This window comes from Oncorhynchus nerka, linkage group LG9a (assembly GCF_034236695.1).
Source record: "Oncorhynchus nerka isolate Pitt River linkage group LG9a, Oner_Uvic_2.0, whole genome shotgun sequence".
Lineage (NCBI taxonomy): Eukaryota > Metazoa > Chordata > Actinopteri > Salmoniformes > Salmonidae > Oncorhynchus > Oncorhynchus nerka.
Window position 1 is genome coordinate 61,544,316 of NC_088404.1, and position 27,099 is coordinate 61,571,414.

General features: G+C 48.1%; 1 protein-coding gene across 2 annotated transcripts in view; it reads left to right on the forward strand.

Annotated features, from left to right (window-relative positions):
* mrpl23 (mitochondrial ribosomal protein L23) overlaps positions 1–18,212 on the forward strand; it is a 144,929-nt gene extending 126,717 nt beyond the window's left edge. Inside the window, exons 5-6 of one of the 2 annotated variants that reach the window (XM_029668815.2) lie at positions 17,380–17,580; positions 17,881–18,212. In XM_029668815.2, the coding sequence (XP_029524675.1) occupies positions 17,380–17,544 (165 nt within the window). In that variant the 3' untranslated portion in view covers positions 17,545–17,580; positions 17,881–18,212. Of the gene's footprint in view, positions 1–17,379 lie in introns of both variants that reach the window. The other variant, XM_029668814.2, reaches the window with a different exon arrangement.
* The last annotated feature ends 8,887 nt before the right edge of the window (positions 18,213–27,099 follow it).

Here is a 27,099-nt window from a genome sequence, read left to right on the forward strand (position 1 = left end):
CTTTGCTGCTATAACAGCCTCTATTCTTCTGGGAAGACTTCCACTAGATGTTGGAACATTGCTGCAGGGACTTGCTTCCATTCAGCCACGAGCGTTAGTGAGGTCGGGCACTGATATTAGGCGATTAGGCCAGGCGATCAGTCGGCGTTCCAATTCATCCCAAAGTTGTTAGCTGGAGTTGAGGTCAGGGCTCTGTGCAGGCCAGTCAAGTTCTTCCACACCGATCTCAACAAACCATTTCTGTGTGGACCTCGCTTTGTGCACAGGGGCATTGTCATGCTGAAACAGGAAAGGGCCTTCCCCAATCTGTTGTCACAAAGTTGGAAGCACAGAATTGTCTACAATGTCATTGTATTCTGCAGCGTAAAGGTTTCCCTTCACTGGAACTAAAGGCCATTAGTCCTCCACCAAACTTCACTGTTGGCACTCTGCATTGGGGCAGGTAGTGTTTTCCTGGCATCCGCCAAACCCAGTTTCATCCATTGGACTGCCAGATGGTGAAGCGTACTTCATCCCTCCAGAGAACGCGTTTCCACTGCTCCAGTCCAATGGCGGCGAGCTTGACACCACTCCAGCCGATAAACAGTTATTGTGCTGACGTTGCTTCCAGAGGTAGTTTGGAACTCGGTAGTGAGTGTTGCAACCAAGGACGCGTTTCAACACTCGCCGGTTCCATTCTGTGAGCTTGTGTGGCCTACCACTTCGCGGCTGAGCCGTTGTTGCTCCTAGACGTTGCCACTTCACAATATAAATTATATTGCCCAGCCCTAACTGCAGGCACACAGGCAGGCAGGTGTGGTAAGCTAGATACTTTAAGCTGTAACAGATGTAACAGACTGCCCTGCAGCCTAATGCATGGACCAGAGATGGGCTGGTGTAGCGTACCAACTAAATAATGTATAACCTCCTCTGCCCCTGAGAGAGAGAGGGAGACTGTGTGAGAGGGAGACTGTGTGTGTGTGTGAGAGGGGGACTGTATGTGTGAGAGAGGGAGACTGTGTGTGTGTGAGAGGGAGACTGGGTGTGTGTGAGAGGGAGACTGGGTGTGTGTGAGAGGGAGACTGTGTGTGTGTGTGTGAGAGGGAGACTGTGTGTGTGTGAGAGGGCGACTGTGTGTGTGAGAGGGTGACTGTGTGTGTGTGAGGGTGACTGTGTGTGTGTGAGAGGGTGACTGTGTGTGTGTGAGAGGGAGGCTGTGTGTGTGTGAGAGGGAGGCTGTGTGTGTGTGAGAGGGAGGCTGTGTGTGTGTGAGAGGGAGGCTGTGTGTGTGAGAGAGAGACTCTGTGTGTGTGTGTGAGAGAGGGACTGTGTGGTGTGAGAGGGAGGCTGTGTGTGTGTGAGAGGGAGGCTGTGTGTGTGTGAGAGAGGGACTGTGTGGGTGTGTGTGTGTGTGTGAGAGAGACTGTGTGTGTGAGAGAGAGAGACTGTCAGAGAGAGAGAGAGACTGTCTGAAGCAATACAAACACACACCCTAAGAACAAAAAAGGAACAGCACATTAGAAATCAGCTGGATGTAATTGAGGAATCCATAGAATCAAAACACTTCTGGGAGAATTTGAATAAATTAAACAAACCTTATGAGGAATTGACTATCCAAAATGGGGATATGTGGAGAAATCACTTTGCAAACCTCTACAGCAATATAATATAATATAAGAGCCCAGGACAAAAAGATATACAAGAAAAATTACAAATCCTTGAATCAGCAGTCAAAGACTATCAGAATCCTGTGGATACCCCAATTACAGAAGAATAATTATTGGAAAAACGATGCACTCTCCAACCCAAAAAGGCCTGTGGTGCTGATGGTATTTTAAATGAAATTATCAAATATACAGACCACAAATTCATATAGGCTATACTCAAACTCTTCAACATTATCCTCACTGCAGGTATTTTCACTGATATTTGGAACCAGGGACTGATCACACCAATCTATAAAAATGGAGACAAATTTGCTTTAACAGCAACTTGGGGAAAATTCTCTTCAGTATTATAAATAGCAGACTACATCATTTTCTTGACGAACACAACGTCCTGAGCAGAAGCCAGATTGGATTTCTAAAAAATTATTGTACAACAGACCACATTTATAACCTCCACACTCTAATTGATCAACAAGTAAACCAAAACAAAGGCAAAATCTACTTGTGTTTTGTAGATTTCAAGAAAGTATTTGATTCAATTTGGCACAAAGGTCTTTTTTATAAACTAATAGACAGTGGTATAGGGGGGAAAACATATGATTTTATTAAATCAATGTACACTAAAAACAAATATGTGGTTAAAATTGGCAACAAGCAAACAGACTTCTTCTCTCAGGTACGGGGAGTGAAACAGGGCTGCTCAATAAATCCAACACTATTTAACATCTACATGAATTGGCAAAAACATTAGAAGAATCGGCCGCACCTGGTATCACCCTACACAACACTGAAATCAAGTGTCTGCTGTACGCAGATGACCTGGTGCTATGCCATTAGAGCATTCTATGCCATTAAAAGGAACATCAAAATCCCAATTAGAATCTGGCTCAATTTTTTTAAAATCAGTTATAGAACCAATTGCTCTTGCTGTTTGGGGTTTTAGGCTGGGTTTCTGTACAGCACTTTGAGATATCAGCTGATGTACGAAGGGCTATATAAATAAATTTGATTTGATATATGGCAGTGTAGTATGGGGTCCAATCTCTAATAATGAATTTACCAAATGGGACAAACATCCAATCAAAATACTGCATGCTGAGTTTTGCAAGACTGTATTGCAAGTGCAAAGAAAAACTCCAAATAACGCATGTAGAGCAGAATTGGGCCAATACCCCCTCCTCATTCGAATAGAAAAAAGAGCCATCAAATTTTACAACCATCTAAAAACAAGTGACGCCAAAACATTCCATCACACAGCTCTACAATTTCAAGAGATGAAACAAGAGAAGATTCCCCTCAGCCAGCTGGTTCTGAGGCTCAGTTCACCAACCCAAACCAACCCCATAGAGCCTCAGGACAGTACTCAGCCAGCTGGTTCTGAGGCTCAGTTCACTAACCCAAACCAACCCCATAGAGCCTCAGGACAGTACTCAGCCAGCTGGTTCTGAGGCTCAGTTCACCAACCCAAACCAACCCCATAGAGCCTCAGGACAGTACTCAGCCAGCTGGTTCTGAGGCTCAGTTCACCAACCCAAACCAACCCCATAGAGCCTCAGGACAGTACTCAGCCAGCTGGTTCTGAGGCTCAGTTCACCAACCCAAACCAACCCCATAGAGCCTCAGGACAGCACTCAGCCAGCTGGTTCTGAGGCTCAGTTCACCAACCCAAACCAACCCCATAGAGCCTCAGGACAGTACTCAGCCAGCTGGTTCTGAGGCTCAGTTCACCAACCCAAACCAACCCCATAGAGCCTCAGGACAGTACTCAGCCAGCTGGTTCTGAGGCTCAGTTCACCAACCCAAACCAACCCCATAGAGCCTCAGGACTGCACTCAGAAAATCTGGCCCAACCAAATCATCACAAAACAAAAATAAAAATATATCACCTATTGGAAAGACACCACAAAAAAATCTAAGTAAACTTCAATGCTATTTGGCTCTAAACAGACAGTACATGGTGGCAGACTATCTGACCACTGTGACTGATAGAAAACTGAGGAAAACATTGACTAGGTACAGACTCAGTGAGCACAGTCTGGCTATAGAGACCGGTTGTCACAGACAAACCTGGCTGCCCAGAGAGGACAGGCTGTGCTCACTCTGCTCCAGGGGAGAGGTAGAGACAGAGCTGCATTTCCTATTACACTGTGACAAATACTCAGACCTAAGAGAGTATTTCTTTCCCAAAATTATAATTCAATACAAAGAATTGGAAACTATATAGTAGTGGACATAATGTATTGTTATTTTCATTAATATTGTTGTTGTTAATGGTAATCCCATGTCCAGTGCTACTATTATTATTGCTGTTGGTCCCACCATTTATTTATATAATATATATTTTTTTCGATGTGTATACTTTGACAATGTAAGTAATAATGAACTTGGACATGTCAATAAAGTCAATTGAATTGACTGTCTGTGAGAGAGAGACTGTCTGTGAGAGAGAGAGACTGTCTGTGAAAGAGAGAGAGACTGTCTGTGAGAGAGAGAGAGAGACTGTCTGTGAGAGAGGGAGAGATACTGTCTGTGAGAGAGGGAGAGATACTGTCTGTGAGAGAGGGAGAGAGACTGTCAGAGAGAGCGAGAGACTGTCTGTGCGAGAGAGAGAGCGAGACACTGTCTGCGAGAGAGAGAGCGAGAGACTGTGTCTGTGTGAGAGAGAGAGACTGTGTCTGTGTGAGAGAGAGAGACTGTGTCTGTGTGAGAGAGAGAGAATGTCTGTGAGAGAGAGAGAGAGGGGATGTGTCTGTGAGAGAGAGAGACTGTCTGTGTGAGAGAGAGAGAGAGACTGTGTCTGTGTGAGAGACTGTGTCTGTGTGAGAGAGAGAGAATGTCTGAGGGAGAGAGAGACTGTCTGTGAGAGAGGGAGAGGGAGACTCTGTGAGCGAGAGACTGTGTGTGTGTGTGAGAGAGGATGTCTGTGAGAGAGAGAGGATGTCTGAGAGAGAGAGGATGTCTTTGAGAGAGAGAGAGGATGTCTGTGAGAGAGAGATACTGTCTGTGAGAGAGGGAGAGATACTGTCTGTGAGAGAGGGAGAGAGACTGTCAGAGAGAGCGAGAGACTGTCTGTGCGAGAGAGAGAGCGAGAGACTGTCTGCGAGAGAGAGAGCGAGAGACTGTCTGTGCGAGAGAGAGAGCGAGAGACTGTGTCTGTGTGAGAGAGAGAGACTGTGTCTGTGTGAGAGAGAGAGACTGTGTCTGTGTGAGAGAGAGAGAATGTCTGTGAGAGAGAGAGAGAGGGGATGTGTCTGTGAGAGAGAGAGACTGTCGGTGAGAGAGAGAGAGAGAGACTGTGTCTGTGTGAGAGACTGTGTCTGTGTGAGAGAGAGAGAATGTCTGAGGGAGAGAGAGAATGTCTGTGAGAGAGAGAGAGAGAGACAGAGAGAGAGACTGTCTGTGAGAGAGGGAGAGGGAGACTCTGTGAGCGAGAGACTGTGTGTGTGTGTGAGAGAGGATGTCTGTGAGAGAGAGAGGATGTCTGAGAGAGAGAGGATGTCTTTGAGAGAGAGAGAGGATGTCTGTGAGAGAGAGAGGATGTCTGGGAGAGAGATTATGTATCTGGGAGAGAGCCTGTCGTGGGAGAGAGACTGTCATGGGAGAGAGAGAGAGAGAGAGAGAGAGAGACTGTCTGACTTATTGGGAAACACAAGCATAAAGCATGCTGCCTGTCATAAGATGAGGGACAGTGTCTGACAGACCAATCAACCTTCACCTACTGTATGCGTATTGTTACTGTTCAATGTATGGTTATTTTGACCCTTGGTTATTGTTGTTACTGTTGTCCCGTTGACAATTTTGAATCTTATTGTCTTAATATTGTAAATATCCAAAGTAAGCTTTGGCAATATGTACATTGTTACGTCATGCCAATAAAGCGAATTGAATTGACTGTATCTGTGAGAGAGACTGTCTGTGAGAGAGAGAGACTGTCTGTGAGAGAGAGAGACTGTCTGTGAGAGAGAGACTGTCTGTGAGAGAGAGAGACTGTCTGTGAGAAAGAAGCTGTCTGGGAGAGAGAGACTGTCTGTGTCTGGGAGAGAGAGAGACTGTCTGTGTCTGGGAGAGAGAGAGACTGTCTCTGTCTGGGAGAGAGAGATACTGTCTCTGTCTGGGAGAGAGAGAGAATGTCTGTGTCTGGGAGAGAGAGAGAATGTCTGTGTCTGGGAGAGAGAGAGAATGTCTGTGTCTGGGAGAGAGAGAGAATGTCTGTGTCTGGGAGAGAGAGAGAATGTCTGTGTCTGGGAGAGAGAGAGAATGTCTGTGTCTGGGAGAGAGAGAGAATGTCTGTGTCTGGGAGAGAGAGAGACTGTCTGTGTCTGGGAGAGAGAGAGACTGTCTGTGTCTGGGAGAGAGACTGTCTGTGTCTGGGAGAGAGAGAGACTGTCTGTGTCTGGGAGAGAGAGAGACTGTCTGTGTCTGGGAGAGAGAGAGACTGTGTCTGGGAGTGAGAGACTCTGTGTCTGGGAGAGAGAGAGACTGTCTGGGAGAGAGAGACTCTCTGTGTCTGGGAGAGAGAGTGACTCTGTCTGGGAGAGAGAGAGACTGTCTGTGTCTGGGAGAGAGAGACTGTCTGTGTCAGAGAGTGAAAGAGAGAGAGATGTCAGAGAGAGAGAGAGAGAGATGTCTGAGAGAGAGAGACTGTCTGTGTCTGGGAGAGAGAGAGACTATCTGTGTGTGGGAGAGAGAGAGACTGTCTGTGTCTGGAAGAGAGAGAGACTGTCTGTGTGCGGGAGAGAGAGAGACTGTCTGTGTCTGGGAGAGAGAGAGACTGTCTGTCTGGGAGAGAGAGAGAGACTATCTGTGTGTGGGGGAGAGAGAGACTGTCTGTGTCTGGGAGAGAGAGAGACTGTCTGTGTCTGGGAGAGAGAGAGACTATGTGTCTGGGAGAGAGAGAGACTGTCTGTCTGGGAGAGAGAGAGAGACTCTCTGTCTGTGGGAGAGAGAGAGACTGTCTGTGTCTGGAAGAGAGAGAGACTGTCTGTGTGCGGGAGAGAGAGAGACTGTCTGTGTCTGGGAGAGAGAGAGACTATCTGTGTGTGGGGGAGAGAGAGACTGTCTGTGTCTGGGAGAGAGAGAGACTATCTGTGTGTGGGGGAGAGAGAGACTGTCTGTGTGTGGGGGAGAGAGAGACTGTCTGTGTCTGGGAGAGAGAGAGACTGTATGTGTCTGGGAGAGAGAGAGACTGTATGTGTCTGGGAGAGAGAGAGACTGTCTGTCTGGGAGAGAGAGAGACTGTCTGTTTGTGAGAGAGAGACAGTATGTGTCTGTGAGAGAGAGACGGTCTGTGAGAGAGAGTCTGTCTGTGAGAGAGTCTGTCTGGGAGAGAGAGAGAAAGAGAGAGAGACTGTCTGTCTGGGAGAGAGAGATACTGTCTGTGTCTGGGAGAGAGAGAGACTGTCTGTGTCTGTGAGAGAGAGAGAGATGTCTGAGAGAGAGAGAGAGACTGTCTGTTTCTGGGAGAGAGAGAGACTGTCTGTTTCTGGGAGAGAGAGAGACTGTCTGTGTCTGGGAGAGAGAGAGACTGTCTGTGTCTGGGAGAGAGAGACTGTCTGTGTCTGGGAGAGAGAGACGGTCTGTTTGTGAGAGAGAGACAGTCTCTGTCTGGGAGAGAGAGACTGTCTGTGAGAGAGAGAGACTGTCTGGGACAGAGAGAGACTGTCTGTGTCTGGGACAGAGAGAGACTGTCTGTGTCTGGGACAGAGAGAGACTGTCTGGGAGAGAGAGAGCCTGTCTGTGTCTGGGAGAGAGAGAGACTGTCTGTGTGTGGGAGAGAGAGAGATTGTCTGTGTGTGGGACAGAGAGAGACTGTCTGGGAGAGAGAGAGCCTGTCTGTGTCTGGGAGAGAGAGAGACTGTCTGTGTCTGGGAGAGAGAGAGATTGTCTGTGTGTGGGACAGAGAGAGACTGTCTGTGTCTGGGACAGAGAGAGACTGTCTGTGTCTGGGAGAGAGAGAGACTGTCTGTGTCTGGGAGAGAGAGACTGTCTGTGTGTGGGAGAGAGAGAGATTGTCTGTGTGTGGGACAGAGAGAGACTGTCTGTGTATGGGAGAGAGAGAGACTGTCTGTGTCTGGGAGAGAGAGAGACTGTCTGTGTCTGGGAGATAGAGAGACTGTCTGTGTCTGGGAGAGAGAGAGACTGTCTGTGTCTGGGAGAGAGAGAGACTGTCTGTGTGTGGGAGAGAGAGAGAGTGTCTGTGTGTGGGAGAGAGAGAGATTGTCTGTGTGTGGGAGAGAGTGAGACTGTCTGTGTCTGGGAGAGAGAGAGACTGTCTGATTGTCTGGTGGGAGAGAGAGAGACTGTCTGTGTCTGGGAGAGAGAGAGACTGTCTGTCTGAGAGACTATCTGTGTGGGGAGAGAGAGACTGTCTGTGTCTGGGAGAGAGAGAGACTGTCTGTGTCTGGGAGAGAGAGAGACTATGTGTCTGGGAGAGAGAGACTGTCTGTCTGGGAGAGAGAGAGAGACTCTCTGTCTGTGGGAGAGAGAGAGACTGTCTGTGTCTGGGAGAGAGAGACTGTCTGTGTCGGGAGGAGAGGAGAGACTGTCTGTGTCTGGGAGAGAGAGAGACTATCTGTGTGTGGGGAGAGAGAGACTGTCTGTGTCTGGGGAGAGAGAGACTATCTGTGTGTGGGGGAGAGAGAGACTGTCTGTGTGTGGGGGAGAGAGAGACTGTCTGTGTCTGGGAGAGAGAGAGATGTGTCTGGGAGAGAGAGAGACTGTCTGTGTCTGGGAGAGAGAGAGACTGTCTGTCTGGGAGAGAGAGAGACTGTCTGTTTGTGAGAGAGAGACAGTATGTGTCTGTGAGAGAGACGGTCTGTGAGAGAGAGTCTGTCTGTGAGAGAGTCTGTCTGGGAGAGAGAGAAAGAGAGAGAGACTGTCTGTCTGGGAGAGAGAGATACTGTCTGTGTCTGGGAGAGAGAGAGACTGTCTGTGTCTGTGAGAGAGAGAGAGATGTCTGAGAGAGAGAGAGAGACTGTCTGTTTCTGGGAGAGAGAGAGACTGTCTGTTTCTGGGAGAGAGAGAGACTGTCTGTGTCTGGGAGGAGAGAGACTGTCTGTGTCTGGGAGAGAGACTGTCTGTGTCTGGGAGGAGACGGTCTGTTTGTGAGAGAGAGACAGTCTCTGTCTGGGAGAGAGAGACTGTCTGTGAGAGAGAGAGACTGTCTGGGACAGAGAGAGACTGTCTGTGTCTGGGACAGAGAGAGACTGTCTGTGTCTGGGACAGAGAGAGACTGTCTGGGAGAGAGAGAGCCTGTCTGTGTCTGGGAGAGAGAGAGACTGTCTGTGTGTGGGAGAGAGAGAGATTGTCTGTGTGGGACAGAGAGAGACTGTCTGGGAGAGAGAGAGCCTGTCTGTGTCTGGGAGAGAGAGAGACTGTCTGTGTCTGGGAGAGAGAGAGATTGTCTGTGTGTGGGACAGAGAGAGACTGTCTGTGTCTGGGACAGAGAGAGACTGTCTGTGTCTGGGAGAGAGAGAGACTGTCTGTGTCTGGGAGAGAGAGACTGTCTGTGTGTGGGAGAGAGAGAGATTGTCTGTGTGTGGGACAGAGAGAGACTGTCTGTGTATGGGAGAGAGAGAGACTGTCTGTGTCTGGGAGAGAGAGAGACTGTCTGTGTCTGGGAGATAGAGAGACTGTCTGTGTCTGGGAGAGAGAGAGACTGTCTGTGTCTGGGAGAGAGAGAGACTGTCTGTGTGTGGGAGAGAGAGAGTGTCTGTGTGTGGGAGAGAGAGAGATTGTCTGTGTGTGGGAGAGAGTGAGACTGTCTGTGTCTGGGAGAGAGAGAGACTGTCTGTGTGTGGGAGAGAGAGAGATTGTCTGTGTGTGGGAGAGAGTGAGACTGTCTGTGTGTGGGAGAGAGTGAGACTGTCTGTGTGTGGGAGAGAGTGAGACTGTCTGTGTCTGGGAGAGAGAGACTGTCTGTGTCTGGGAGCGAGAGAGAGACTGTCTGTGTCTGGGAGAGAGAGAGACTGTCTGTGTCTGGGAGAGAGAGAGACTGTCTGTGTCTGGGAGAGAGAGAGAGAGAGAGAGAGACTGTCTGTGTCTGGGAGAGAGAGAGAGAGACTGTCTGTGTCTGGGAGAGAGAGAGAGATACTGTCTGTGTCTTGGAGAGAGAGACTGTCTGTGTCTGGGAGAGAGAGAGACTGTCTGGGAGAGAGAGACTGTCTGTGTCTGGAGAGAGAGAGAGACTGTCTGTGTCTGGGAGAGAGAGAGAGACTGTCTGTGTCTGGGCGAGAGAGACTGTCTGTCTGGGAGAGAGAGACTGTCTGTCTGGGAGAGAGAGACAGACTGTCTGAGGGGGAGAGAGAGAGAATGTCTGTGTCTGGGAGAGAGAGAGAATGTCTGTGTCTGGGAGAGAGAGAGAATGTCTGTGTCTGGGAGAGAGAGAGAATGTCTGTGTCTGGGAGAGAGAGAGACTGTCTGTGTCTGGGAGAGAGACTGTCTGTGTCTGGGAGAGAGACTGTCTGTGTCTGGGAGAGAGAGAGACTGTCTGTGTCTGGGAGAGAGAGAGACTGTGTCTGGGAGTGAGAGACTCTGTGTCTGGGAGAGAGAGAGACTGTCTGGGAGAGAGAGACTCTCTGTGTCTGGGAGAGAGAGTGACTCTGTCTGGGAGAGAGAGAGACTGTCTGTGTCTGGGAGAGAGAGACTGTCTGTGTCAGAGAGTGAAAGAGAGAGAGATGTCAGAGAGAGAGAGACTGTCTGTGTCTGGGAGAGAGAGAGACTATCTGTGTGTGGGAGAGAGAGAGACTGTCTGTGTCTGGAAAGAGAGAGACTGTCTGTGTGCGGGGAGAGAGAGAGACTGTCTGTGTCTGGGAGAGAGAGAGACTGTCTGTCTGGGAGAGAGAGAGAGACTATCTGTGTGTGGGGGAGAGAGAGACTGTCTGTGTCTGGGAGAGAGAGAGACTGTCTGTGTCTGGGAGAGAGAGAGACTGTATGTGTCTGGGAGAGAGAGAGACTGTCTGTCTGGGAGAGAGAGAGAGACTCTCTGTCTGTGGGAGAGAGAGAGACTGTCTGTGTCTGGAAGAGAGAGAGACTGTCTGTGTGCGGGAGAGAGAGAGACTATCTGTGTGTGGGGGAGAGAGAGACTGTCTGTGTCTGGGAGAGAGAGAGACTGTATGTGTCTGGGAGAGAGAGAGACTATCTGTGTGTGGGGGAGAGAGAGACTGTCTGTGTGTGGGGGAGAGAGAGACTGTCTGTGTCTGGGAGAGAGAGAGACTGTATGTGTCTGGGAGAGAGAGAGACTGTATGTGTCTGGGAGAGAGAGAGACTGTCTGTCTGGGAGAGAGAGACACTGTCTGTTTGTGAGAGAGAGACAGTATGTGTCTGTGAGAGAGAGACGGTCTGTGAGAGAGAGTCTGTCTGTGAGAGAGTCTGTCTGGGAGAGAGAGAGAAAGAGAGAGAGACTGTCTGTCTGGGAGAGAGAGATACTGTCTGTGTCTGGGAGAGAGAGAGACTGTCTGTGTCTGAGAGAGAGAGAGAGACTGTCTGTTTCTGGGAGAGAGAGAGACTGTCTGTTTCTGGGAGAGAGAGAGACTGTCTGTGTCTGGGAGAGAGAGAGACTGTCTGTGTCTGGGAGAGAGAGACTGTCTGTGTCTGGGAGAGAGAGAGAGAGAGAGACAGTCTCTGTCTGGGAGAGAGAGACTGTCTGTGAGAGAGAGAGACTGTCTGTGTCTGGGACAGAGAGAGACTGTCTGGGAGAGAGAGAGCCTGTCTGTGTCTGGGAGAGAGAGAGACTGTCTGTGTGTGGGAGAGAGAGAGATTGTCTGTGTGTGGGACAGAGAGAGACTGTCTGGGAGAGAGAGAGCCTGTCTGTGTCTGGGAGAGAGAGAGACTGTCTGTGTCTGGGAGAGAGAGAGATTGTCTGTGTGTGGGACAGAGAGAGACTGTCTGTGTCTGGGACAGAGAGAGACTGTCTGTGTCTGGGAGAGAGAGAGACTGTCTGTGTCTGGGAGAGAGAGACTGTCTGTGTGTGGGAGAGAGAGAGATTGTCTGTGTGTGGGAGAGAGAGAGACTGTCTGTGTCTGGGGAGAGAGAGACTGTCTGTGTCTGGGAGAGAGAGAGACTGTCTGTGTCTGGGGAGAGAGAGACTGTCTGTGTCTGGGAGAGAGAGAGACTGTCTGTGTCTGGGGAGAGAGAGAGACTGTCTGTGTGTGGGAGAGAGAGAGTGTCTGTGTGTGGGGAGAGAGAGATTGTCTGTGTGTGGGAGAGAGAGACTGTCTGTGTCTGGGAGAGAGAGACTGTCTGTCTGGGAGAGAGAGAGACTGTCTGTTTGTGAGAGAGAGACAGTATGTGGGAGAGAGAGACGGTCTGTGAGAGAGAGTCTGTCTGTGAGAGAGTCTGTCTGGGAGAGAGAGAAAGAGAGAGAGACTGTCTGTCTGGGAGAGAGAGATACTGTCTGTGTCTGGGAGAGAGAGAGACTGTCTGTGTCTGTGAGAGAGAGAGAGATGTCTGAGGAGAGAGAGACTGTCTGTTTCTGGGAGAGAGAGAGACTGTCTGTTTCTGGGAGAGAGAGACTGTCTGTGTCTGGGAGAGAGAGAGACTGTCTGTGTCTGGGAGAGAGAGACTGTCTGTGTCTGGGAGAGAGAGAGAGTCTGTCTTGTCTGGGAGAGAGAGACAGTCTCTGTCTGGGAGAGGAGACTGTCTGTGAGAGAGAGAGACTGTCTGGGACAGAGAGAGACTGTCTGTGTCTGGGACAGAGAGAGACTGTCTGTGTCTGGGACAGAGAGACTGTCTGGGGAGAGAGAGAGCCTGTCTGTGTCTGGGAGAGAGAGAGACTGTCTGTGTGTGGGAGAGAGAGAGATTGTCTGTGTGTGGGACAGAGAGAGACTGTCTGGGAGAGAGAGAGCCTGTCTGTGTCTGGGAGAGAGAGAGACTGTCTGTGTCTGGGAGAGAGAGAGATTGTCTGTGTGTGGGACAGAGAGAGACTGTCTGTGTCTGGGAGAGAGAGAGACTGTCTGTGTCTGGGAGAGAGAGAGACTGTCTGTGTCTGGGAGAGAGAGACTGTCTGTGTGTGGGAGAGAGAGAGATTGTCTGTGTGTGGGACAGAGAGAGACTGTCTGTGTCTGGGAGGAGAGAGACTGTCTGTGTCTGGGAGAGAGAGAGACTGTCTGTGTCTGGGAGATAGAGAGACTGTCTGTGTCTGGGGAGAGAGAGAGACTGTCTGTGTCTGGGAGAGAGAGAGACTGTCTGTGTGTGGGGAGAGAGAGAGTGTCTGTGTCTGGGAGAGAGAGAGATTGTCTGTGTGTGGGGAGAGAGAGACTGTCTGTGTCTGGGAGAGAGAGAGACTGTCTGTGTGTGGAGAGAGAGAGATTGTCTGTGTGTGGGGAGAGAGTGAGACTGTCTGTGTGTGGGAGAGAGTGAGACTGTCTGTGTGTGGGAGAGAGTGAGACTGTCTGTGTCTGGGAGAGAGAGACTGTCTGTGTCTGGGAGGAGAGAGAGACTGTCTGTGTCTGGGAGAGAGAGAGACTGTCTGTGTCTGGGAGAGAGAGAGAGACTGTCTGTGTCTGGGAGAGAGAGAGAGAGAGAGAGACTGTCTGTGTCTGGGAGAGAGAGAGAGAGAGACTGTCTGTGTCTGGGAGAGAGAGAGAGATACTGTCTGTGTCTTGGAGAGAGAGAGACTGTCTGTGTCTGGGAGAGAGAGAGACTGTCTGAGGGAGAGAGAGACTGTCTGTGTCTGGGAGAGAGAGAGAGAGAGAGAGAGACTGTCTGTGTCTGGGAGAGAGAGAGAGAGAGAGACTGTCTGTGTCTGGGCGAGAGAGACTGTCTGTCTGGGAGAGAGAGACTGTCTGTCTGGGAGAGAGAGACAGACTGTCTGAGGGGGAGAGAGAGAGAATGTCTGTGTCTGGGAGAGAGAGAGAATGTCTGTGTCTGGGAGAGAGAGAGAATGTCTGTGTCTGGGAGAGAGAGAGAATGTCTGTGTCTGGGAGAGAGAGAGACTGTCTGTGTCTGGGAGAGAGACTGTCTGTGTCTGGGAGAGAGACTGTCTGTGTCTGGGAGAGAGAGAGACTGTCTGTGTCTGGGGAGAGAGAGACTGTGTCTGGGAGTGAGAGTCTGTGTCTGGGAGAGAGAGACTGTCTGGGAGAGAGAGACTCTCTGTGTCTGGGAGAGAGAGTGACTCTGTCTGGGAGAGAGAGAGACTGTCTGTGTCTGGGAGAGAGAGACTGTCTGTGTCAGAGAGTGAAAGAGAGAGAGATGTCAGAGAGAGAGAGACTGTCTGTGTCTGGGAGAGAGAGAGACTATCTGTGTGTGGGAGAGAGAGAGACTGTCTGTGTCTGGAAGAGAGAGAGACTGTCTGTGTGCGGGAGAGAGAGAGACTGTCTGTGTCTGGGAGAGAGAGAGACTGTCTGTCTGGGAGAGAGAGAGAGACTATCTGTGTGTGGGGGAGAGAGAGACTGTCTGTGTCTGGGAGAGAGAGAGACTGTCTGTGTCTGGGAGAGAGAGACTGTATGTGTCTGGGAGAGAGAGAGACTGTCTGTCTGGGAGAGAGAGAGAGACTCTCTGTCTGTGGGAGAGAGAGAGACTGTCTGTGTCTGGAAGAGAGAGAGACTGTCTGTGTGCGGGAGAGAGAGAGACTATCTGTGTGTGGGGGAGAGAGAGACTGTCTGTGTCTGGGAGAGAGAGAGACTGTATGTGTCTGGGAGAGAGAGAGACTATCTGTGTGTGGGGGAGAGAGAGACTGTCTGTGTGTGGGGGAGAGAGAGACTGTCTGTGTCTGGGAGAGAGAGAGACTGTATGTGTCTGGGAGAGAGAGAGACTGTATGTGTCTGGGAGAGAGAGAGACTGTCTGTCTGGGAGAGAGAGACACTGTCTGTTTGTGAGAGAGAGACAGTATGTGTCTGTGAGAGAGAGACGGTCTGTGAGAGAGAGTCTGTCTGTGAGAGAGTCTGTCTGGGAGAGAGAGAGAAAGAGAGAGAGACTGTCTGTCTGGGAGAGAGAGATACTGTCTGTGTCTGGGAGAGAGAGAGACTGTCTGTGTCTGAGAGAGAGAGAGAGACTGTCTGTTTCTGGGAGAGAGAGAGACTGTCTGTTTCTGGGAGAGAGAGAGACTGTCTGTGTCTGGGAGAGAGAGAGACTGTCTGTGTCTGGGAGAGAGAGACTGTCTGTGTCTGGGAGAGAGAGACGGTCTGTTTGTGAGAGAGAGACAGTCTCTGTCTGGGAGAGAGAGACTGTCTGTGAGAGAGAGAGACTGTCTGTGTCTGGGACAGAGAGAGACTGTCTGGGAGAGAGAGAGCCTGTCTGTGTCTGGGAGAGAGAGAGACTGTCTGTGTGTGGGAGAGAGAGAGATTGTCTGTGTGTGGGACAGAGAGAGACTGTCTGGGAGAGAGAGAGCCTGTCTGTGTCTGGGAGAGAGAGAGACTGTCTGTGTCTGGGAGAGAGAGAGATTGTCTGTGTGTGGGACAGAGAGAGACTGTCTGTGTCTGGGACAGAGAGAGACTGTCTGTGTCTGGGAGAGAGAGAGACTGTCTGTGTCTGGGAGAGAGAGACTGTCTGTGTGTGGGAGAGAGAGAGATTGTCTGTGTGTGGGACAGAGAGAGACTGTCTGTGTATGGGAGAGAGAGAGACTGTCTGTGTCTGGGAGAGAGAGAGACTGTCTGTGTCTGGGAGAGAGAGAGACTGTCTGTGTCTGGGAGAGAGAGAGACTGTCTGTGTCTGGGAGAGAGAGAGACTGTCTGTGTCTGGGAGAGAGAGAGACTGTCTGTGTGTGGGAGAGAGAGAGTGTCTGTGTGTGGGAGAGAGAGAGATTGTCTGTGTGTGGGAGAGAGTGAGACTGTCTGTGTCTGGGAGAGAGAGAGACTGTCTGTGTCTGGGAGAGAGAGAGACTGTCTGTGTGTGGGAGAGAGAGAGATTGTCTGTGTGTGGGAGAGAGTGAGACTGTCTGTGTGTGGGAGAGAGTGAGACTGTCTGTGTGTGGGAGAGAGTGAGACTGTCTGTGTCTGGGAGAGAGAGACTGTCTGTGTCTGGGAGCGAGAGAGAGACTGTCTGTGTCTGGGAGCGAGAGAGAGACTGTCTGTGTCTGGGAGAGAGAGAGACTGTCTGTGTCTGGGAGAGAGAGAGACTGTCTGTGTCTGGGAGAGAGAGAGAGAGAGAGAGAGACTGTCTGTGTCTGGGAGAGAGAGAGAGAGAGACTGTCTGTGTCTGGGAGAGAGAGAGAGATACTGTCTGTGTCTTGGAGAGAGAGAGACTGTCTGTGTCTGGGAGAGAGAGAGACTGTCTGAGGGAGAGAGAGACTGTCTGTGTCTGGGAGAGAGAGAGAGAGAGAGAGAGAGAGACTGTCTGTGTCTGGGAGAGAGAGAGAGAGAGAGAGACTGTCTGTGTCTGGGAGAGAGAGAGACTGTCTGTGTCTGGGAGAGAGAGACTGTCTGTGTGTGGGAGAGAGAGAGATTGTCTGTGTGTGGGACAGAGAGAGAGAGACTGTCTGGGAGAGAGAGACTGTCTGTGTCTGGGAGAGAGAGACTGTCTGTGTCTGGGAGAGAGAGAGACTGTCTGTGTCTGGGAGAGAGAGAGACTGTCTGGAGAGAGAGAGTGTCTGTGGGAGAGAGAGAGATTGTCTGTGTGTGGAGAGAGAGAGACTGTCTGTGTGTGGGAGAGAGAGAGTCTGTGTGTGGGAGAGAGGAGACTGTCTGTGTCTGGGAGAGAGAGAGACTGTCTGTGTCTGGGAGAGAGAGAGAGACTGTCTGTGTCTGGGAGAGAGAGAGACTGTCTGTGTCTGGGGAGAGAGAGAGACTGTCTGTGTCTGGAGAGAGAGAGAGAGAGACTGTCTGTGTCTGGGGAGAGAGAGAGAGAGACTGTCTGTGTCTGGGGAGAGAGAGAGATACTGTCTGTGTCTTGGAGAGAGAGAGACTGTCTGTGTCTGGGAGAGAGAGAGACTGTCTGTGTCTGGGAGAGAGAGAGAGAGAGAGAGAGACTGTCTGTGTCTGGGAGAGAGAGAGAGAGAGAGAGACTGTCTGTGTCTGGGCGAGAGAGACTGTCTGTCTGGGAGAGAGAGACTGTCTGTCTGGGAGAGAGAGACAGACTGTCTGAGGGGGAGAGAGAGACTGTCTGTGTCTGGGAGAGAGAGAGACTGTCTGTGTCTGGGAGAGAGAGAGAGAGAGAGAGAGACTGTCTGTGTCTGGGAGAGAGAGACTGTCTATGTCTGGGAGAGAGAGAGACTGTCTGTGTCTGGGAGAGAGAGACTGTCTGTCTGGGAGAGAGAGACTGTCTGTGAGGGGGAGAGAGAGACTGTCTGTGAGGGGGAGAGAGAGACTGTCTGTGAGGGAGAGAGAGAGATTGTCTGTGTCTGGGAGAGAGAGAGACTGTCTGTGCCTGGGAGAGAGAGAGACTGTCTGTGCCTGGGAGAGAGAGAGACTGTCTGTGCCTGGGAGAGAGAGAGACTGTCTGTGTCTGGGAGAGAGAGAGACTGTCTGTCTGGGAGAGAGAGAGAGATACTGTCTGTGTCTTGGAGAGAGAGATACTGTCTGTGTCTTGGAGAGAGAGAGACTGTCTGTGTATGGGAGAGAGAGAGACTGTCTGTGAGGGAGAGATAAGCGATAGCTTTGGTGATAGAGAAAGGAGTTGGAGAAAGTCTGTCTACAGTCTATAGCATGCAAACATTTATGTGTAACACCTCATGGGCCCTGTCTTGTCGGCTAAGTGAGTAGAGACCAAGGGCTTAGGGGAAAAGGGGTTGGTGGCGAGTTGCCATTTCAGATTCACCCTAAGTGAATCTGTCTCTAACCCTCTCCCTCTGTGTCTCCAGGTGCAGCAGCAGACATTTGAGTTCCCTGACATCTTCACCGAGAAGGATGTGAAGTCAGCCGGGGGCTCGGTGGAGGAGATGCAGGAGAAATTCATGGAGGATGAGAAACAGAGGCAGAAACCGGACCTTCGCAGGGGAGGGGTCACAGAGTGGTTCGGCCTCTAGAGAGAGAGTTTGTGTGTTCGGAGATGTGCACTGCTGGTGTGTGGGTTTGTTTGTGAGAGAGTATTAATATTGTGTGTCATCATGTACAGATTTTTATCTGCAACAAGTGCGTTTGGTGGAAACACCACAGATGGGAAAATTTGCATATTTTCTTTATGCAGATTTTAGAATATTTGTATGAAAATCTGTCGCCAATTGGATGGAAACCTAGCTACTGTCATTGTAAGAATGGAACATGTGACCAATAGCTGTTCAGACATAATATTAATTAGTGAAATACAACGGAAAATAATTCAAATACAGTTTTTCAACATTTGAGACGTTCTCTATTGTCAGGTAACACCACTTATACCAGTGTTGACTGACCCTCGTCCTGGAGAACATAATGGGTATCCAGGATTTTGCTCTGAACCTGCTCTAAACACACCCGATTCAACAAGCCACTCTTTTGACGAGAGTAGCTGAATCCTGCTGATTAACTGTCTAATCAGCTGCACCCCCAAAACCCTGCACCCCCAGTAGTTTTCAAACAGGAGGGTCGTCCACCTCTCCCTGACGGAGAAGGCTACTGTGTGGGAATGTGTTTTCAGTTCACCGCAATATGTCTGTGTGAGTGTTTTACTGTGAACTACTGTACAAGGAAAAGCTAATAAAAAGTAACTTGTCAACCCTCTGCTTACTGTTACATTTACTCTCTTTAGTCTACCACTGCTGTGTTTTTCCTTGGACTGGGCACTTCCAGTACCACGCTCCACACACACACAGTCCCATACAGCACGGTGGTGCCAAAGTGGTCCAGTTATTGTGATAAAGTAATGAGCTGTGCTACGAGCTGGCAACGGACCAGAAGGATGAAAGCCGACTTACGGTAATAGGGCCTTAATAGGGTCCTTAAGGGAGGGTCAGGGTATGCGTCCCAAACGGCACCCTATTTTCCATGTGGTGCACCCATAAGGCTCTGGTCGAGATGAGTGCACTATATAAGGAGGTGGATGCCGTTTGGGACAGAGCCGGGGTATACTCTCCCAAGGCTGTCTAAGAACTGCCATTGTGGGATAAACCCAGGACCTTACTGAAACTGTCCTCCAGCCGTGACCACAAAATGGCAGCGTGGCCATGTGGGTTCCAGTCCTTCATACCTCAGTCCTCTGACCACACAGAGCCAACCGGACTATCGCCAGGGAGAATGTCAATATTGATCCTGTTGGCCATTGTGTTGTGCCTGGAACCACACACCCCCTGCGTAGCTATAAAACTATTTGATTTAGAACAAAACAAGCCCCCACAAAACTTTCTCCGTCTCTTTCTCTCTCTGTCACGCTTTTTCTTCCACCTCATCCCTCCCTGGTCGTCCAGAGAAGCAGCTGGAGAGGGAAAGAGAGAGCAAGTCCAAATTCCCCTCTGCTCTCCTCACCTCCTGAAGAGACCCCACATGAAAGTTGGGAAATCTAGCTCTGGTGTTTGCCAAGCAACTATGTCTCCCTCCTCCTTCCTCCCCTCCCTCCCCATACCCAATAAAACACTGGGAGCACAATGCATTTCCCCCAGCAGTGCAGCAGTGTCTGCAGCAATACTACTTTCCCTGTTTGTTCACATAGTGTTTTCCCTGCCTGTCAGGAGGCTACAGGGCTTGGTGTGAGGAGGGGGGTGATGGATAGGATGGAGGGGAAAGATGGGGCCATGTAGAGGGTTTGATGTTCTCTTCCCTCCCCTTCACATAAGACGTGGTAGTCCTGATACTGAGTGAGAGAGAGAACAGTGTGAATGAGATAGGAGGAAGGAGTAGAGAGAAAGAGAGATGGAGTATAGTGGAAGAGGAAGCCAGAGGAATGAGGATAGTGTTTGAGAAAGAGAGGGAGGAGGATACTGAGAGAGGCTTTTTCAGTTTACTCAACTTTTTGAGTTAAACTTTTGTTGCGTTTTGCAACTAAACATGATTATTTGTTTCTCTGAAATGAAACCATCAAGTGATATATTTCAAATTAATACGTCTTTGTACAACCCCATTTCATGATTAGATGGTAAAAAAAAAAACACATCTCTTTCATAAGTTCTTTAAACAATAAAAGCTAATTTACCAACATTTCTCAAAATCTATTTATAGCATTTTGGAATGATACTTTATTTAATCTACACAATACATTATATCTGAACATTTTGTAAATGTCCATTCTGAATGTCCATTGCCCCAGGTGTACGTAATCAAGTCAAATAAATTAACCAATTATATTTTGTACAGATAAGTTGTGACGCGCAGCTACTGTATGACTCTTTCGACATGCCACTGGAAAGGTTGAAAACCGCAATTCATTTTGTGATACCTGAAAATACTGAAGAGTAATTGAAAGCAACCTTGCAAAACAGCAAGTTGGATGCTTAGTAAACACAACTTCAAACCTCTTTGTTCATCTGAGTATAAGTGTTCTTGTTTCAAACAAACACAATACCATCTTGCTCAGAATACAAACTAACATGATTTTCAACCTACCTTGGCTGTATTTGATTCAAGAAGGCAGGTTTGAGATATTTAGTTTCCTTTCGACACTTACTAGTCATATGTTGTTACTGTTAGCATTCTCAGTGACACTTACTATTAAACTGTTCTTATGCCTTTGTAATAAAACTATAATTGCTTTTGGAGCCATTTGTTTTTGTCCTATTAAGTTACGACTTTGAAGAGGCTTGTAATGACGTGTCAAACACCCGGGTAATGGCTGGAATGGGCTCAATGGAATACATTGGTTTTACGTTGCATCTATAACCAAGCCGACACTTGGTCAGGAATTTAACGCACCGTTTCGACACTTACATCACCAAAACATAGAACTTTATTTTGGTGAGTGTTCTTTTTTTTATGTATAAAAATAAGTTATAATTTAATACAGTAGAAATGTTTACAAATTAGATGCGCTGAAATGAAAGGCTCTTCCAAAAATGATTTAGCAAAAAATGTAAAGTTTGTATCGATAGGTGTAAATCTAGAGCAAGGTGTGTTGATATTAAATCGGTTGGGTATCCTTCGCATGACACACTTGTTGAATTAGGCAAGAGAACGTGACAACAATAGCAGTTAATTAAAGCTGAAAGCAGCATTGCAGAGGTTTAAAACCTCTTCGGGCTAGGGGCAGCATCCTGAATTTTCGGATGACTGATGTGCCCAATGTAAACTGCCTTTTACTCAGGCCTAGAAACTAGGATACGCATATAATTAGTAGCATTGGATAGAAAACACTCTGACGTTTCTAAACCTGTTAAAATAATGTATGTGAGTATAACAGAACTGATATGGCAGCCAAAAACCTGAGGAAGATCCATCCGTAATTATTTTTTTTTGAGGTTCACAGGACTTTTCAATGCTAGTGTTACGAATCCCTTTTGGCCCGACAGTCTAGGGGGATGGTAATGAGACCCGTAACATAACTCATGCAAATTATTATGGTGACAAAGTAAAAGTGTGCACGAAATAACCACGACAACAGAAATCTACCGTCAAACTCTAGGTTTATTTATAAACACACGGTAATGGGGGGAGCAGGAAAAGGGGCTGAGCTGGACCCAAGGAAAGAAACAATAAGTATTCAAAAACACCCCTAAGCTAGACTAGCCTACTTTAACAACAGCTAACTAACTAACCAAAAATACAGTTGGTGGTCCGCCCAGTTCTAACTAGTGTATTTAACAAAGTTTACCTACGGGTAGTGTATGCCCATGGGCGACTTGTCTTGGTTTCCCCTTTTCCCACCAGCAAACAAACAAACACCATAACCCAAAAACAATACTCACAGGTGATGACAAAGTGCTATGGAGGTGCTTAAACAAAAGAGAGGTTTAAGACACAAAGCGAGAGTGAAACACAGAGACCTACAGACATGGCATTTACAGAGAGATTGAGCTAGAGATTGCTCCAGAGCAAACAAATGATGGGGTTTTTAAACCATGGGGAAGGAACTGTGATAGGGTAGGAAATAGGAGGAGGTGTGTCTTCTGATTGATGATTGATTGTTGACTGATTGGGGAGTGATGGTTTTCACCTGTGAGGGGAGAAGGAGAGAAAAGAAACACACACAGGATACACACACACACAGGATAACTGTATCCGTAACACTCCCACCCTTAAAAGAGCAACCCTAAGGGTTGCGACTACAGTATTTCAATGAATACTCACAACCAAGCAACAACCTTGCAAAACATACAGAAATCATTTTCACACACGAGACAAAGCATCTGCCAACACATTATCAGAACCCTTTGCGGCGGATCTCCAAATTATAATTTTGTACAATCAGCGCCCAACGCATAAGGCGCTGGTTCTGGTTGTACATTCGGTGGAGAAAAACTAAGGGGTTATGGTCAGTATATACAATCACGGGTAGGGCACTGGAACCAATATATACTTCAAAGTATTGCAGAGCCAACAACAAAGCAAGAGCTTCTTGTTCTGTTGTCGCATAGTTTGTTTGACATTTATTAAATTTACGTGAAAAATAACAAACGGGATGATCCACTCCACTCTTGTCCTGCTGCAGTAGAACAGCACCAGCACCTCTGGCACTAGCATCTACCTCAAGTTTGAACGGTTGTTCAAAATCTGGAGCAGCAAGTACAGGTGTACTACATAAGAGTGCTTTCGCTGATTCAAAAGCTCTCTTACAATCAGCGGACCACACAAATGATCTAGCCGGACTAAGCAAATCGGTCAATGGAGCAACTACCGCAGAGAAATTTTTACAGAAGCTACGGTAGTAGCCAACCATCCCTAAAAAGCGGCGTAGCTCTCGTCTGGTGGTAGGGGCAGGGAATGCAGTTATAGCCAAGACCTTGGCATCAACAGGGCGCACCTGTCCATGGCCAACCTCTTTACCGAGATAGGTAACAGTAGCCTTCCCAAACTCGCACTTTGCCAAGTTCAGGGTTAGAGAAGCAGCTGCCAACCGTTCACATACTACCCTTAGCGAGTCAACATGATCTGTCCACTCAGACGAATAAATCACTAGGTCATCAAGGTATGCACTACAATTAGGAACGCCAGCTAATACGGAGTTAACCAGTCGTTGGAAAGTGGCTGGTGCATTTCGCATCCCAAAAGCCATGACTGAGTACTGTAGGAAGTTGTCTGGGGTCACAAAGGCAGAAATCTCAGAAGCACGTGAAGTTAACGGAACCTGCCAGTAACCTTTTAAGAGGTCTAACTTGGTTACATACTTAGCAGCACCAATAGTGTCGATACAGTCGTCCAGTCGGGGTAACGGGAACGAATCTGGCATTGTGACAGAATTTACCTTTCGATAATCCGTACATAACCTGGACGTACCATCAGGTTTAGGAACCAAAATGCAAGGAGAACTCCAAGGGCTTGAACTTGGCTTAGCCAGGTCATTCTCCAACAAATATTTCACCTCATCCCTCATTATCTTCCTCTTGGAAGCGTTGATACGATATGGGTGTTGCTTGATAGGTGTAGCATTTCCAACAATAATGTCATGTTCCAACACATTTGTGCGAGTAGGAACGTCATTAAAGAGACATGGAAAACTGTGTAGTAGCCTCACAATATCATTGGCCTGTCGATCCGTTAAATGAACCAGACCGGATTGGATAGACAGCAACATTTCTGAGTTGGGCAATCTAACACACTGCTGCTGAGTATTGCGCAACTCCAAGCCATCAACATCATCAATATGACAGTCCACTATCATAGCAGTAGTAGCAGAGGAGACAGCAGTACCTTCCTCTGTTTTTGAACTCTCTAACTGTGTGATGGGTCGGGTGTGGTAAGCTTTCAACATGTTAATGTGACACACACGAGATTGGCGTTGTCTATCAGGAGTTTGAAGCACATAGTCAGTTTCACTTATTTTCTTTTCAATTAAATAAGGACCCGAGAAACGAGCTGACAGTGAAGATCCTGGAACAGGTAATAACACCAGTACTTGGTCACCTGGCTGTAGTGGACGAGAAACAGCCTCTTTATCATAGTGTCTTTTCATGCTCCTCTGTGAGGAAGACAGAGCTTCCTTTGCGAGAGCACAAGCTTGGTGTAGGCGCTCACGAAAGCGACTAACGTAGTCCAACACATTCTCATCTCTGGTACACAACTCTTGGGACAAGAACTGTTCTTTAAGGACTTTCATTGGTCCTCTCACTGTGTGACCAAACACCAGTTCAGCCGGGCTGAAACCTAGGGACTCCTGCACAGTTTCACGAGCAGCAAACAAAACTAGAGGAACTCCCTCATCCCAATCTTTCTCAGATTCCAAACAATATTTACGTAGCATAGACTTCAGTGTCTGATGCCATCTTTCAAGTGCACCCTGAGACTCTGGGTGATAGGCGCTTGACACACGGTGCGCAATTGACAAGGATTTTAACACCTGCCTGAAGAGCTTGGATAGGAAATTGGTTCCTTGATCGCTTTGTACCACCCTAGGTAACCCGAATGTCGTGAAGAATTTTATTAAGGCTTTACTCACTACCGGGGCTGTAATCCTTCTCAGAGGAATGGCCTCGGGGTATCTTGTAGCCATACACATTATCGTTAACAAAAACTGGTTACCCGATTTTGTCTTCGGTAACGGTCCGACACAATCAACCAGCACATGCTCGAATGGTTCACCTATGACAGGTATGGGACAAAGAGGAGCGGGAGGAATAACCTGATTTGGTTTTCCTGTTATCTGACATGTGTGGCATGTCCGACAGAACTGAGCCACATCTTGTTTTAAACCCGGCCAAAAGAAATGTCGAAGGATCCGATCATAAGTTTTTGTAATTCCTAAATGACCAGACCACTGGTGATCATGAGCAAGGGATAACACATTTTGTCGAAAGGCTGTAGGAATCACTATTTGGTAAACAGCATTCCAATCTCCATCCGCATCAACATGGGATTTCCATTTACGCATGAGGAGATTACCATCAATGAAGTAAGCCACGTTCTTCTTCTTCACATCTTCCAATGAGACAACACTAGAAAAACATTTAGCAAGCTTGTTGTCAACCTTTTGGTTAGCAATAAGCTGCTCACGAGTGACTGGTAACTGTATTGCATCAGCAATAAGTTCAACGTTCTTTGATTCTTTCCTGGGCTGTTTGTCAGAGGTGATCAGCTTCTCGGAGGTATCACACAATCCATCTTCTTGATCAACCTCTTTGAACAGTACAGTGTTCGACAAATCTATCTCGTCACCCTCGTGTAGTGCCTGAGCACAAGTGACAGCACAAGCGGGGAACACGTGGATAACTCTGTGCCAGCTCATTCGAGAGAGAGTGGTCACTTTTATCCAATACTTCCAATACGGGTACTACCTTTCCTCCGCCAATATCGTTACCCATTATAAAGGTCACACCTTTCACTGGCAACATAGGGCGTACCCCCACTCTGAATATTCCACTGATTAACTCAGAGTGTACTTTCACAAAGTGCAATGGCACTGGGACAAAACCCATTTCAATACCCTGCACTAACACACTGGAACCACAGTATGTATCGTCAGATAAGGGAAACACATCAGACAATATAAACGACTGCGCCGCACCAGTATCTCTAAGGATTTTAACCGGTCGCTGAGACGCTTCGTCATTCGTTAGGGACACAAACCCCTCGAAAATGAATGGTTCATAACTGCGGTCGGGGACTGAGACTTTCAAACTACAGTTACCCTGAGGCACCTGTTTTGTTGCAGACCTCACAACCGTACGAATTAGAGCAACACCTGTTGGTGGCTTGGCACGAAGAGGCATCCCTTGTTTGCGTTTAAGCAGGAAGCAATCATTAATCATATGTCCTACTTTATGACAATAGAAACAGGGACGCTCATTCTTCTGGCGTGCTTGATATACTACTGCGGGCCGACTAGGGCTAAAGGTAGGAAACTCAGTGGCTCTACTCTCAGTTTGAGCCGAAAACACACTCTTGTGCGTCAACACAAACTCGTCTGCCAACACAGACGCTTCTGCCAGGGAGGATACTTTCTGTTCGTTTAGGTAAACTACAATGCGTTCGGGCAAGCAATTTTTAAACTCTTCCAACAAGATTAACTCCCGGAGAGAGTTGAAATCAGTTACCTTACTAGCAGCATGCCATTTATCAAACAGATTTCCCTTGTCTCTAGCAAATTCCACATAAGTCTTACTAGAAGACTTTCTATGAGACCTAAATCTCTGTCGGTATGCCTCAGGCACAAGCTCATAGGCACGAAGAACAGTAGCTTTGACCACTTCATAATTCAAACTGTCCTCCAGAGGTAGCGCTGACAAAACCTCTTGGGCTTTACCAGTTAATTTACACTGAAGTAATAGGCACCATACCTCTTCAGGCCATTTCAATGCTACGGCTATACGCTCAAATACACAAAAATAGGAGTCAACCTCTGACTCTCTGAACAAAGGTACTAAGGCAATCTGCCTACTAATGTCAAACGTGTTTGAGGACACAGCAGGTGAGGACGGCTCACAAACAGGCACAGTAGGACCGGAGGCTAGCCTCGCTGTCTCTGCCTCCAGTTCCATCTGGCGCATTTTGAACTCCAACTGCCTTTGTTCTCTGTCTGCCTCAATTTTACACATCTCCAAATGCCGTTGTTCTCGTTCTTTTTCTGCCTCTATTTTGCACATCTCCAACTGGAGAGTCTCTCGCCTAATTTGGGCTCGCTCTTCCACCTCCAGTTGGAACTGTGCTAAATGGACATCCCTCCTGGCATCACCATTTGACAGTGGGGAGAGTGGATCAAAACGGGACAATGTGGCTGGTGTTTTAGCCTCGCCCTCGTTATCAGACACCAGTGGGCTTACAGGAGCGGCAACATCCGCTACAGGGGTAGTAGGCTCAGGCAGCGGTAACACAAGTACCTGCTCTTCCAACAATACATTTAATACTAGCCGTTTAACCTCCGCCTTAACTAAACTCTGCGGAATCGATACTGAATAATGGTCAGCCAAGGTCATTAAATCAACTCTACGACATTTGTCAAAAACCTCCCACGAAGGGTTATCCAAAAAGGATCTCAAATCAAAAGTAGTCATGTTACACTACTTCACAAGTGCCAAAGAAAATAGCAAACTCTAATGCTACTTCAGCTATGACGCTCCACACTGAACTATACCACTACAACAATCTACATGAGCGGCATGGGTGTCAGTTATGACATATCCCGGACGAGCCCCCACTTATGTTACGAATCCCTTTTGGCCCGACAGTCTAGGGGGATAGTAATGAGACCCGTAACATAACTCATGCAAATTATTATGGTGACAAAGTAAAAGTGTGCACGAAATAACCACGACAACAGAAATCTACCGTCAAACTCTAGGTTTATTTATAAACACACGGTAATGGGGGGAGCAGGAAAAGGGGCTGAGCTGGACCCAAGGAAAGAAACAATAAGTATTCAAAAACACCCCTAAGCTAGACTAGCCTACTTTAACAACAGCTAACTAACTAACCAAAAATACAGTTGGTGGTCCGCCCAGTTCTAACTAGTGTATTTAACAAAGTTTACCTACGGGTAGTGTATGCCCATGGGCGACTTGTCTTGGTTTCCCCTTTTCCCACCAGCA